At 40.0% G+C, this 14,674-nt stretch overlaps 1 protein-coding gene across 2 annotated transcripts in view; it reads left to right on the top strand.

Annotated features, from left to right (window-relative positions):
• The first annotated feature begins 510 nt into the window (after positions 1 to 510).
• Positions 511 to 14,674, top strand: part of mgmt (O-6-methylguanine-DNA methyltransferase) — a 29,365-nt gene continuing 15,201 nt past the window's right edge. Inside the window, exons 1-3 of one of the 2 annotated variants that reach the window (XM_021611387.2) lie at positions 511 to 1,193; positions 2,797 to 2,936; positions 10,516 to 10,682. In XM_021611387.2, coding sequence (XP_021467062.1) covers positions 1,185 to 1,193; positions 2,797 to 2,936; positions 10,516 to 10,682 — 316 coding nt within the window. In that variant the 5' untranslated portion in view covers positions 511 to 1,184. The remainder of the gene's footprint in view (positions 1,194 to 2,796; positions 2,937 to 10,515; positions 10,683 to 14,674) is intronic. The other variant, XM_021611379.2, reaches the window with a different exon arrangement.

Raw genomic sequence — 14,674 nt, 5'->3', positions numbered from 1 at the left:
TTTGTTTGCTAAAATTGGAAAACTCCAATGTAAACGGTTGTAAGAGCAAGGTAGGCCTATATTTTTGTTGGAACATTATCATTAAACCAGAAGTCATGGTATCATGGCCCAGCATTTCCAGCAGAGGGGGCTGCTTACTGCAATCATATGGTGATTAATTGAGCTTGATTCTCACCATGCTGTGAACATAAGCTGTCCTACATGAAGTTATGTGAATAAAGGTCGCAATGCCTCTAATAATCCCTAACTCACTTACTTATAGCCTACATCAGAATCACATGCAGAATTAAGAAAAGTGTAATTTATATTATCACTCATGCAAGCTCATATCAAACCAGGTTATGTTCATTTTTATTAGGTCTAATTGTGCATGTTCCTCTAATTAGCTAACGAGAGACAAAAAGCAGGTTTAGAGCAGCAAAATGCAAATGACTTAGAAATTGCACAAAAAAGTAAATGGCAAGGCTGAGAATCATCTTTCATTGAAATGTCAGAGATAAATGGCTCAAATGTCACATCAATTAAAACGGGGGACAGTTAGTAGTTCATTAGAGAGAGCCATATTGCACCGTCGGGTAGCGCTGCCAACCCTTGCTATCTGGGGCAGACTGGCAGAGGGTCCAGATGGCACGGAAATCCTCAAAGATTTGAAAATGTTCTCTGCAGGGGTGGCGTTTTCTCCCCGCTCCCACCCTTACCACTGAGTGGGGTGTGGGCCTTGCCTGGCTTGCCACCCACAGAAGCTCAATTGGAAACTTGCATGGAAATATAGTACAGAGAAAGTGTAGAGAGTAGGCTACCTAGCTGCTGCAAGCTCATGAAGATACATGAGTTATGAGTGGATCAAAGAAGCACCAGGAAAGTTGTGGGTGTCACAAATATTTTCATTTAAGTATTCTAGTGGGTGAGATTTGTTTAACTATATTTTTTTCCTACCTGCTTTTAAAAGTTTGATTAGGAATACAGCCTTCACAAGGATGACACATTGTATATTAACTGAATACTATAGTGCATGTGTGATTTTAGTAGTATAGCTGTATTATTTGCTGTGGGGCATTGGGGGAAGCATGTCTGTCCAAATACGGAGTAAAGATAAAGTAGATGCAGCCGTTTGCCTCTTTTGATTGGCTGCCTCCTACACGTTGTGGGAGAAACCAGGAAGAGAAACAACTACACATTGTTACATGGAGCAGGCAAGTATTTGGAAGCATTTGGGCATTATATAAAGTTGTAGGCTACGTTCTTGTTTGTTATTTTCCTGACAATATATTAGGCTACTGTCAATATTACTACACGTACACATGCCTTTTTTGTTGTTAGAAGATATCAACGTGTGCTGCGCGCCTCATTTCCTCGCTAATATCAGCATCGTCCTTGTGACTCCCCTATGTAGTTGAAGTTGAGATTTGAAATGGTTAGGGTCATGTTCAGGGTAGGGACAGTATGCGCGCGAATTCCAGAGTAGTTAGCGCATTATTTAGTCTCGCGAGGCCATCCAAATCTCGTCTCGCTGACCACTGACACAGTGTTAGACTAGTTGTATGGATTTGTCTGTTCATTATGTGTACAAATAGGCTAAATAAACATAGTATACTGTAAGCTATACTTAAATGCAACACAGTTATTTGCACCAAATATATAAAATGTATATTAGGCCTAATCAGCACATCAAACAGCTGAACTCTATATTCCTCCTTATCATTTTACATTTTTGGTTACGATACCCTTAGTTTGTTTAGGATTAAAATATTGTACGTGTGTCATATGTGTAAAGTACCCTAGTGTCAAAGCTGTTTCATTGCTTGGTTTGCTATTGTGGGCGCTGCTCTGCAACATTGCAGCTTGATTGTCTTAGTTCATAGCCCCCCCTCCCCTCCCCCAACCTGGGAGTTGCTGGAATAGTTAGGGAGGAGTTTACGTGCTCTCCTTTTTCCTGGAAGCTATTATGTGGTTACTGTAGATAGAGAGGAAAGGAATTGAGCTATAGGTCCAGTTAAACAAATCTAAATCACTTAAATTATTATGACAGCAACAAATTATTGTATCATGGTTATGTTTTTGTCTGTACCTCCTGTTTACTTTAACAAGTGCATGATGATAATGGGGAAATGTAAACCCATTGTTATTTCTAGACTTTATAACTGATGTGCAGGCCTGTATAGAAAATAGAGATTTCTTGGAATCAATGTGACCTTTATGTATTATAACCCCCATACCTCAAAAAGTCGCAATATAACATAGTCAATCATCTCTCCTTCCCTCAAAGTAAAAATAAAAAATAAAGTGCTGTCTGGTTATTGCCAAAATCCATCTCAGTCGTCAGAAAAGCTGCACGTTTTCACTGTTGTTAAGGGCTGGAAACCGGAATCCCCTTGGAGTTGCACCCTAAGGAACAAATTTAATGCTAGGAAAACATCCCGGCCATCAACCAAAAATGATGGATTGAAAATAATGTTGAGCTATCTAGGGAATCCCTCACCAGACAAGGGAACATACTGCATTGTTTTTCTCATTTATATGATATATAGAAAAGAAATGCGGGGAAAAAACGAGCGATTTATTGGTTAGATGGGCAGATAGTTTTTTTTTTCTCCATAAAACAAAGAAATACAGGATTTTAATGTAAGGATCATGTCACATCATGACATTGTTTCAAGGGTAGGTGTACAAATCATTAACATTTGACTCGTACGTGGCTTGCTTGCTTTACAACAATTCCTTCAATATAGAATGTGTAAAAAATTCTGAAATTTAGCCACCTACATGAATACAACATTGCATATGTTTCCCTACCAGGGCAATAACATGAAGAGTCCGAGTCAGTGCAGACAGAGGACCATCTCGTTGCAAAGTCCCCTGGGAAAGATCCAAGTCAGCGGATGTGAAAATGGTGTGCACACCATCCAGATCCTAATGGATGTTCCACCTGCAGAAAGGTACTGTACTGTATAGCCACCGACATTCTAAACAAAGGTGTGCAATTTACAGGCAGACCGCATCCACCCGTGTGATCGAGTGCTCCCAATTCCTCATTGGAAGCAGGGGCATTTTTGTTGATCCCCTAAGAAATATCCCAAAGAAAGTTGGGCAAAATCTAGGAGACACTAGAAATATGAGGGGCACTAGAATACAGTTGCGCTTGAAATTTGATTTCTGATGGCACATTATTCCTGCAGTATATTTGAGATCTTCTGAAATCTAACTGTTTATTACCAACAAGGGTGACTATTAGAGTGGAAGACTAGGGCCAGCTAAGGGCATAGGGAACATGGCCTTTTCTGTATACCGGTATGTATTTTGCTTCCTAGTTAGAACTGATATTTATCAGTTCTAGAAAACCCCTTTTACACTCCTCAAACAGGTACAGTGGGATTTCAGAGCAATCATTGCTCAATAATATTGACTATTTGCAATCTTGAATGATTGGAAATGATTAAAATCTCCATAAATAAGTATGTAGTCTTTCATTTTCAACAAATTCCAATTTTCAGGTCCATGCCCTACATTTCAAATTGGTTTTGATTAGATGGAAATTAAATATGTAATAATATCTGTATCACAGATTCAAATTTGATCAACTTGATTGGTTTGGGAAATGAAAGCTTTTTCACATTCACCAAAAAGGAAGTCACCCTTTTAGTAATGTATGGAACACTGTAATTTATGGAAACATATTAATGCCCTTGTATATTTTAAGTCAATATGTCTGCTACCTAGCTGTCTCCCATCCCTTAAAATTCATCAAGCAGTAAAAACATTATACTTGTTAATCAGCAGAAGTGTAGAAATTAATAATATGGAATGTGATTATCGAATATGTCCTGTAACCATGCACAAGCACCTTTTCTGCCCCTCGTTCTGGATGTGGTTTAATTTGTGTGTTCAGGTTCAGTGAGAATATGCAAATGAATTTAATGATTTGCATCAGTAGATGCTGCGTTTAATATAATTTGCTATGTCGGTCATCAGAGTAGTTTCTATTAGGCTGCAATGTATCTTCCCAAATGTAAGAACAAGTAAGGATTTAATCTGGATAATGTTTGAATGCTATCGCGATCAGTTAAATACTGGCATTGATAAATTATTTGAGTATGTCAGCAACAACTTAATTGTAAAGTAGCCTATACAATTAGCATCAAAATGGCAAAACAAAGCAAAAACAATCCAATTGCCTAAGCCAGTCTTCCTCAAGATTTATAATTCTCCAAAAAGTGTGTAATTTTTTGGTTTTGGTCCAGGAGTGTTTTGCACTAGAAGAGTTGGCAACCAAAGATGTGTGCTTGGTTGAAGCCTAGGGTTAGCATTGTTCAGTGCAAAACAACAGCAGTGGTAACAAAGCATTTGCCATATTGAAAAAGTGTGATTGATAAATGACATTATAGTCACACAAATGCACTTGAAGCATTGCTTACACACCATGACCGTCAGCTTTTCTAATAGAAACGTCTCAAGCCCCTTTTGCTTCCTAACTGATATGGCTAGGCAACATTTGCTGAAATAAACCTCCACCAGTCTAACGACAGCCCTGAAGGCAACGTCAGATGAACAAATTCATTATATCTCAACAACCCCTGTTGGGGACTAAGCCACCCAACACACTGTTAACCAGCATTCCCTTTTTTAACATGGCCATAACATTGTTCACTGAAAAATGATACACATTTTGTTTACAGGAGATTACTATTATCTGAAATATGATGCTTCTCACCCCAAAACAGAGACATGTTATACAGAGGAAAAACACAGACTACTTTTTTTGTTAGGGTGAAAAATGGAAAAAGGCTGGACTTTTGGCCCCAAGACATTTTGTGGGCATATTATTTTACAATGCTTTGATCAATTTTTCTGTCAACCTTACTGAGATGTGGGAGAGCTGGAAAAAGCAATTTAGCTTGTGAGGTCCTCAATAGAAATGTAGTGCAGATGCCTGTGTGTGACATGTTGCATTAGTTCTTGAGTAGTCTTTATTGCCTGATAATGTTGCAAGGCGATACTGATATCAATCATTCTTTAACAGCTACCAGTATGCTGCAATTTTGTAACAAAAATAATGCATACAATAATTGATTTAATTCAAAGGTAAAGTATTAAAGTGATATATATTCCTGCTTTAACAAAAAAAAAACATACAGTTGGACAAACAGAAAATGTGGTGCTCTAATAGAAACTGTTAGAAATACTGTCGGCCGGCACGCGTATGGTTCCATAGATATTCTCATTAATACTACACGGATAAACAATGAACACTCTGTCTCATTTGCATATAGATATAAACAATATATTTGTGCATCTGAATTCCCATCACACATGGATCATGTGATGCGCCGGAAATCCTAAGTGGCTCAAACCAAAATTGTCATTATACTTCCCTATGCCATAAATCCAGCTTTTTTCCTCTCTCACAAAGCTGTATAAATCTGTGTCTGATTTTTCAACAGTGCACATTGTTTTTAGTTAATTGTTTTCATCTGTTTGTTTTGCCTCTGATAGCAGGGAAATCTACCATATGCTCTTCCAAAAGACAAATGATTAGCAAATGAAATTCTGGACAGCTGTCTGACTGAAAGCATTTGGTTGATAGCATTCTGCTACCATAATTAGCTTAAGCTTTGGGTTAATTAACTTTCTACCTGGATATGCATAATAATAGCAGCACCCTGCACAAAACCAAGGAGCTTGTGGTATATCAGCAGGAAAGGCTGTCTTCATTTTATATTTCAACAGCATATTTCAATTTCAAGAGGCGATTTAACTCGGGAATATCATCAAAAATTGTAGATTTTCTTTTCCGAGCCAGATAATTCTGAAACAATAGGGGTGTATTATGTGGCAGAAATGCCATTTCTGAATGTAATTAAAATGGATGAAAGCAATCACTGATTTTTAAATGCTTTTGTTCAGCATCAGGCCTGCTTGTAAAAGAAACACCCATTGAGAGGAGAAAGAGACAAGAAACCCTTACAGTACACGAGTAATTAGTATTTTGTACGAATGTGCTCACCATACTTGTTATAGTAAAGCATAAGAGAGATTGACTGTGTTACACACAAGAGGAATGGATATTGTCAGTGTTTTAGTCTATTTAGCCCCAGCTAGTATAACCTTACACTCTCCATTGTCATAGACCACATGAGGCCGAGTGTTTGATTTGTAACTGTTCTCCCTCAAAATGTTCACTGTCAAACTGTCTAAGCATGCCTGCTATATTCTGTCTAATACCCCAGCTGTCACAGCAGTTTTAACACACTACTAATACTACTAACACTAGTTCTCAGACTCTGTCCTCGGGACCTCAAGGAGTGCATGTTTTGTTTTTTGTCCTAACACTACACAGCTGATTTAAAATGATCAACTAATCATCAAGGTTTTGAATCAGCTGTGTAGTGTTAGGGCAAAAAACAAAACTTCCACCCCTTGGGGTCCCGAGGACCGAGTTTGGGAAACGCTGGTTAAACTATGTCATCATTTTGCATTTAGATTTTATAATGGCCTTAGGTACTGTAGATGTATTTTGTTTTTCTGGCCTAGTGCTCAGCTGCAGGTTCATTAAGGTGCAGTTCCCCGTGGCCCTTGGACCCATCTGTGCTCTGTGCCTATAGCTCTGTCTCCTGGGACTCTTTCCCCAATCAGGCTGCCTGTGTCATTTCCTGTGGAAACCAACACCTGTGTTGACACACTACCTGTAAACAACCCAACACAGCCATTCATTTGTGAATGTAGATTCACCCAGAGCTGAATCCTAACTTGAGATTTGTGTGAAAATGGGAGCACAGATCTCAAGTTAGGCCGGTTTGGATTCATGTTGGATTTATTTCAACCAGGGAAGCTATATTTTTTTTAAGCCGTTCTAGATCAGAATGTTCTATCATTATCTGAAAACTTTTGATGGTAGCATGATGCCATGTGGCTTGTTTTTGAGACTGAACGTATTCTACATTTGTGCTATTCAACACTGTACAGTGTATGGTGTACTGAGGCAGGAAGATGGTTGTGTTCTGACATCTTGAAGAGAAGTATGAGTCAATTATGGCCAAGTGTTGTTCTTGCTTATCTTCCTGCGGCACCAAACAAGGATTTAGTCAAGGATTTAGGGGTGAGGGGGGCGGTGGTGGGGATCATGGTAAGCGGTTCACAACAAAACACTCAAAACTCCTGGGAACGGGCACTGATTTAAAAATAAATTACAGAAGACGAAGCGCTAACACTCAAGGGCCCTCAGCAGGGCTGGCATACACAGGTGAAGATTACCCTCCTCACTAATCAGAGGAACAAGGCAGTCATTTGCTCCGAACACAGACAGCAATTAGGACTTGGTGACACTGGATTCCCATAATGCCTTTGTGCTTGACATGGTCAAATTTCGACAGAGGCTATCCATGCAGGGTCACTGTCCCTCTCTCTCAGCCCAGGATAGACAGTTGTGGCTCCAGAGGTCCTCATTCCAGGGGATCCTTAATACATTTACTCCCTCACTGCCTTGTTACTGTACCACTCTGGTAATTAGAATCTCCTTGGAAGACACTGGAGACTAGAGGCTGAAAACACTATTTAAAACTGCTCACTAGTCCCATGTAGATACATATTGCTGAGTGGGTTGTATATGGATGATAGAGTAAGAAATAAGCCACTGGTAATGTGTGTCTACTTAGAGTCCATGGTTACTAAGCCGTGTGCTACAGCCAGCTTGAAGTACCTCACTGTCTCTGTGGCTATTGTAGCTAGATACTGTAGTGGGCTACCAGCGGAATTTCAACTGCTTGAGTGAGCTTCATTGAGCAAGTGGCATACAATTGTAACACACCCTTTGCCTTGAAGCCTTCCTTTTTTAGATAGTCATTTCAGGCTGTTTTCACGCTCTCTCGAGTTCTAACATCTCAGTGTTAAGTATCTGCTACTGTAAGGCTAAGGAAAATATGGACCGGTCTTACCCTTTTCTGTTTCATCCTCTGACCCGCCATGTTAGCCATGATTGGTGAAGGAGAACTCTGGTAAGTGGTGCCAAACGTGGCTGCCAATCGAGACAGGATAAGCAAGATCACACTTCACAGGATGGAGGCATGAAAGCTGAAGGTTTTTCCTCCTAAAATACTCTGACAACAATGTCGACAATTAGATGAAAGCAATTCCTTTTAATGACAGTAGATACTCCCACCAAAGTATGTCCCTGATACATGCTGTGCAGTAGATTGCATAAGTCATACTGTAGAAGACCTATAAGTTTTGACAAAACATGGCAACAATATTTTTGTTGATGCGGTATCGCTTCCCTGATTTATTTTTTTCTGTTCATCCTAGGGTAAATTAAATAGCCATCCTAATAACTATATACATGCTCAATTCATTATTTGCATTTGCTCAAATAAAATAGGTAGAGTGCTAAACGACTCTCACACTGCACAGCAATGATTTATGGTAATTGCAAATCGATTGTGACAGGAGCACAATATTAGAAATTCTTTCAACTCACAATCCACTATCAAGGGAAATATGTTGTCCTCTGACGCAAACCCTTGCCTGTGGAAACGAATAACCGAAGGAAAAAACAGGTCACAGGATGTTAAAAATATTCCGTTCTAAACTATGGAAAAGTAACATTAAAATTGTGCGATTTTAAAAGGGCCTTCAGGAATTGAACACTTCATTTGTGGGTTGGTTGGTATACAAAAGCTGTATGCGATTTGGCTTTCTTTTTGTTTATCTCAAGACACGAGTATTTCTCCTGGGAGAGTGTTATTGTAATTGGAAGAACATTGAAGACATTGATTGGATATCTCTGATCTCACATTTCAAGGTCATGGTTTCTAATCTTCCTCCCATAAAGTAAAAAAAAAAAAATGTATTTGCTTTTTCTGTTGAAAGAGATGCTCTCGTACTTAATCTGAGTTTACAAATTGCATATGACGATAAAGAGTACAAACGCCCAGCCTCTCCCAATATGTCTTCAGCTAAACTAACTTTGTAACAATTACACAATAACATGTATGTTTGCTGACTGTATTATATTGACTTGTACTAAATGTAAAATTCAATGTAGGATCACTCATACACCCTCATTGTGAGGGTCTATAGCAGAGGCCTGTGGGATAACAGCCATAGTGACAGGTCTAAAGTGTGAGTGGAGGTTAAAGGTCCTATGCCTTAAGCAAAGGTGCTCTAGCCTCTGTCCAGTAGATTGTAAGGCCTGCGGGTCCAACAGGAACATTTCCACAAACAATATCCCTGAGCTGTCAGTGTGCAGTGGCTGGAACATCCTCACTGAGAGAAAGAGAGGGATGGGGATGGGGGGGGGGGGGGTCTGGAGAGGGAATAGAGAAATTCAGAGAAGGGAGAAATGAGGAGAGAAGGGGGGAGCGGCGTTTGGGGAGGGGGAGAAGGGGGTGAGGGAGAGACAATGAAAAGTAGGGGCTGGCTGGGCGCTCACCCATGCCGAAAGAGATTGCTATGAGCCAGAGCCATTGTTTGACTGGGTCTCGGCTTGGACCAGGGCTAGGTGTCTGAGTTGTCAGCACTTGACTATAAACTCAACTGTGGTTTGGTGTATTTTGATATGAGTATTTACACCTTTTACAGTGTTCACACCTACTGTAAAATAGCACCCCTGAGAGTTTCATTACAACCACAAACACCTAGGCTTTGCTGCTTTCTGAAAACTGAACTGCACCATAACACACTAGCTAGTAAACCTCAGCCAAGGATGTTGAATTCATGTTTTTGTTTTGTTTTTTTTGCACAAATTGTTTCCTGCAGCAGTGTTAAAAAGTACACCATGTTGACTTACGTATTGTGGGTTCGAAAAAATGTGCTCTTTGTGTTTAACAAACTAAATGTGTATTATTAATACTATACAGGATAAACCAATCTTCCAAAAAGGCACTTAAATGGTGTCATTATTTATTTACACGTCCATACACCAGTTAATGGAATTGGCGGTGTTGAGCTGCAACACAGCTTGGGGTCTACTTTACCGAAATGCACATGTTCAGAAATGGCTATCCCAGTAGGGTCTTTACATGTCCAATATGGGTCAGTCCACTTGCGGACCTAGAGGCTGGTCAGCATCACAGAGCAACCTCATCTTCGTTAAGTGATGCTAGCTCAACCATAGGCAAAGTGCTTTCCCAGGTGCAAGTCCAAGTTTTGTTTGTTGCTTGTAGGCACCCTTTTATATTGATATGCTGCCTTTGTTTACTGGGACTAAACTAAACTAGTTTTAGAGCCTTGCTGCCATAAGAATAATTGTAAATCCTGTTATTTTTGACAACTGACATGCAATAACACTTTTGCATGAAATACTTAGCTTTTGATGTCATGCCAAACTATTCAGCTGTTTCATTCACATCAACAACCTCTGTCCGTTTGCATACAATGAAACACTTTTGTCATTACTCTATCATTCATGCCCTTTCATTCAGGACTTTTATTACACACATGACATGCTATGATACTGTCTAACCGAGAATGGTCTCTTATTAATCTACTTCTTATTAATCTACTTCTACTTCATATCTCTCACAGGAGTGGTGACACCTCCCTAAGCTGTGTGGTCACTGTTAGCAATGGCCAAGAGGAAATGGGCCCAGAGTTGCAGCACTGCGTGGAATGGCTTCGGGCCTACTTCAGCGAGCCGTGGACCGTGGGGAGGCTCCCACTCCCAGTCTTTCATCACCCCACCCTGCATGGAGGTCTGTCGCCATGGATAAATACTTTTTCAGAGCCATGACTGGAATCAGGCTTTCACTCTTAATTGTCAGTTACCTCACTTACACTCTCTGGCTCACTGTGTTATAATGAAGTATTTTATGGCAGAGAGAGAGAACAGAACCCGGAGCTGTAACTTGGTTCAGTAATCTGTGGCAGCCCTTACCATGCGTGTTAGTCTTGGCCGCTGTTCCCATGATTCTTGGCACATTCTTGAAAACTGATCAAATTCCACTCTTGACATGTTCAGACAGGAAGCTTTTTTTTAATGAGAACATGTGAATGTTAGTAAAGTTTCAATGAGGGCATTGTTGGCTTGACCAGTCACCCACAGCAGGGGACAAGAGAGCCTTCACAATGGACAGTTAGTGTGCTTTCAAGAAATAGCTGTGATTTTGTAGTTTATAGGCAGCAGTACATAGGTAGGCAATTATTAGAGCATTTTCTGCAAGAATAAATTAGTATCATAATGCCATAAGACACCATAAATCATTTCGAAGAAAATGACAAATCAGTCAGTTTAGACTTTTAAGTCTGAATGCTTATTGTATTGAAGCTGATCATTTTCCGAAGTGGTTTAATTTAGGAGGAAATAAAGCGCACCTACACCCAAAAAATATGACAGCACTCAAATCCACTCCATTGCATGTACTCAACAACCGTGCTACTCTTCCCCTGCTATTAGGTTTTAGTTGCAGTCTAATTTCATGCAGATCCACACAGTGCTTGAGTGATGGCATTTTCAATGAGTAGGTACTCCATTGAGACTCTGTATACTGCAACGAGTCCCACGCTCCCGCAAAGGCAATGCAGAAATACATCAGGAGCAATTACGATATCAACTTCCAGCGTGATTCCCTCCACCACCAAGTGCTTGTGTACCCGCCCCGGGCTCTTTCAAATCGCATCTCATCTGAAGTCTTTGGGGTTTTAATTAAATTTCTGGATAGATGGAATTCTTCATTAGTACCTGATCTGAATAAATGATTGTGCTCTGTTAACCCCCCCACCCACACACACACACACACACACACACACACACATCTCTGTTGTTTTGAGGTTGGGTAAATAGATGGTAGCCTAGGAGTGAATTGCTCTCTGTGGTCCAATAGCTGTAACGGTTGTCAGTGAAGACATGTTAAATGCAGGCAGCATGAGTATTTGTCTATTGAGGGAAGAAAATGCACTTTCTATATTTTTGATGATCATCAGAATTTTTACATTTTCTTCTGGTTATGAGCAGGGTACGAATGTGTTTACAGTTTGAATGAATTGCTAGTTATACTAACCTGTTGTTAAGTGCCCTCAGGAGATTCATGAAATGCATAGAGTAATTAGAACGACTCATGTCCAACATAAAGGCTTTGTTTTTTTGGGGGGTGAGAAAAGCTGAATGTCACATTACTTACAGCTTCTCACAGGAATCATTGCCTCTACTTTTTCAATGTTGTCACGTTCATTCGCTCTGTTCATATAAAATGGAACCACTTTTAATATTAAGCTTCTTTGCGTAAAGTAACAACCCGGTTGAGGTGACATGATGTGAAACTTGTTTTCCTTCACTCGCTGTCATGCACCACATCACACACAAACTTTGGTTGGTCGAGAAGAGATGGAGAAAGTGAGTGTGTGTCTCCTCAAACACAGACACCACAGGTTCTCAGAATGATGCATATTCTTTCATTAATTATACATCCATATGTAAAAGACGAGAGGATCTTAGTCTGGGTAAGCGGCACGGGGAACGTGTGGGGAGGGGGGAAGGGCGCTCTTCAAAGCCCATATGACTGGGTTCCTGCAGGAGTCTGAACCTCCCTCTGTGCACAGCGCAGTGCGAGATGAGACTCTCCAGGACCCGCCCCTGTGATGTGGAGAGGAATTAGGGAAATGAACGTTTTCAGAATATCGAATAATCAGAGAATCATGAACACCCCGTCAGCCTTCAAAAGTATGGATCCCCTAAGACTCAGGAGACACTTTGACTAGGAGCCAAATTCTCTCCTCCCTGCCATTAGACACAAAGGATAATGAGGGAGCCGCATTTCCACTATTATACTTTATGCTCACAACTACAGAGGGTTGGGTAGCAACTGGAAAATGATCTCTCCAAATCTCATTGTTAGTTAGCTAGGCTCATGTAGTGTCTGCAAATGTTCCACACAGTCACCTACACAACATTATGAACGGCTAATAAACTACTGGATTTATTATTTTATGTACAGTATTACATTTAAAAAGAACAATAACGTCAATAGATTTAAAATCATATAATCCAGTTCTACCCATCGATTTTAGTCCCAGCCAATCTGGCCTCTCCAATGTCCCTGTCACCTGCGCTTATGGTAGGTAATGACCTGTGACATCATTATGGGATGTCTGTAAAGGTGTAAGTGGTGCCCCTCAACTTTTATTTAAACAATTGACATCGGTGTGACCCTATCTAAACAGGGTCTTGACCCCAGACACACCATATTAAGCCCTTTATGAAGTATGGGGCTAAGGGACCGCTCTCAAATCATTGCTGGTCACCTGAGGTGACCCTCGTGAAACTCTCTCCAACACTGTTGAGGCCAGAGTTGTTTAACCTCTAGATGTGTAGGTTTATGTCTGTGGAACCAGTATAAACCTTTTTCTTGTTTGACCAAGAAACTGGGGGTGTACTCACTTAAGACATATAGTGCAAGTTAACATAGACTCGGTCATGATGTAGAGTCTGTCAATTTGACATTGACTAGTTGTTTGTCGATAATGTGTACATAAACACTGATTTGTATCTGTAGTCAGGAAGTGGTGCTGTTTAGCCACCAGAGTCACAGCGGTATCAATATGTAACACACACGCCATGCACGCGAATCCATAATTTACAAGCAAGAATAATCTATTTAAAAATTGAGGATAAAGCTTCCTCTCTCCTCTTTACATGAAGTCTGCCTTCGTCAGAACCCATCAGCTCGTTGACAGCGTGATTATTACCTGAAAAATTATTAAACAGTACCTACGGGCCTCGTTGAAGACAAAGAACTCACATGGGTACGCATCAATCAAATATATCCCCTTCAGGTGTTATACTTATTCCCCCCAGTTTAGGCAAATTGCCTTGTTGGCGTGGCTTTGTGTAGCGGAGAGTGACTATAAGGTGAGAGCCTAGGGAGTGAAGGATGTTCGCTCTGTAGAAGAGATACTGGGGGGGTTACATGTTTTCACACAATGCCAATTTAGAGGGATTTCACCTACTGTAGATCACTTGTCATGTGCTCTCTTAGACCAGAATGAGATGGCATGGTAGATGGCTAATTGACTGTGTAGGATGCATGAATTAAAGGACCAACAAGCTTAAGCTGTTCCCTATTTCACTTTACAAAGGTACGGTTCAATTGTACACAGATAGTCAATGTTCAGAGTAAAAATAGATCCGTTTTGAATATATTGCATTTCTACTGTAAGTAATCAGAGTAGTCTGGTAGTACAGCTGAAGATAATGCTACCGCTCAAGTGTTAATGAAATCAAAGCTGTTAATGTGGCTTCTTAAACTGCAAATCATTTCTGAATTCCACTATTTAAGAGAGCCTGATATAATGAATCTACTCTCAATAGAAAGCAATTAAAAGGACACATTAGTCTTATTAACCTCAAAGTCATCCCACTGCCACAAATGGTGTGCAACATTCAAATTATTTTTATTCAAAAAATTAGAACAGATTTGGTGTCTATTTGGCCTCTCTTAATCCTTTTAAATGAAAGAGCGACCTTATAATTGTAGCTGTGACCTTATCTAATATAACCTAGATTGTCCTTCTTCAGAAATAATTTCCTTCATGTAAAACTCTTTCTCTTTTGTAGCTGTTATTGGAAGAAAGATTTGGAAAGCTCTTTCTTAGTTGTCTATTAAAGATGCACTATTCAGAAATCGCTCTGCCATTTCTTGGTTGCTAAAATCTATTAGTTTGCCTAATTCAGTTTATTTTACAAAACAAG

The sequence above is a fragment of the Oncorhynchus mykiss genome, chromosome 1, assembly GCF_013265735.2.
Source record: "Oncorhynchus mykiss isolate Arlee chromosome 1, USDA_OmykA_1.1, whole genome shotgun sequence".
In the NCBI taxonomy this organism is placed as follows: Eukaryota; Metazoa; Chordata; class Actinopteri; order Salmoniformes; family Salmonidae; genus Oncorhynchus; species Oncorhynchus mykiss.
The sequence above is the reverse complement of the archived record's forward strand: the minus strand, read 5'-3'. Positions and strand labels throughout refer to the sequence as shown.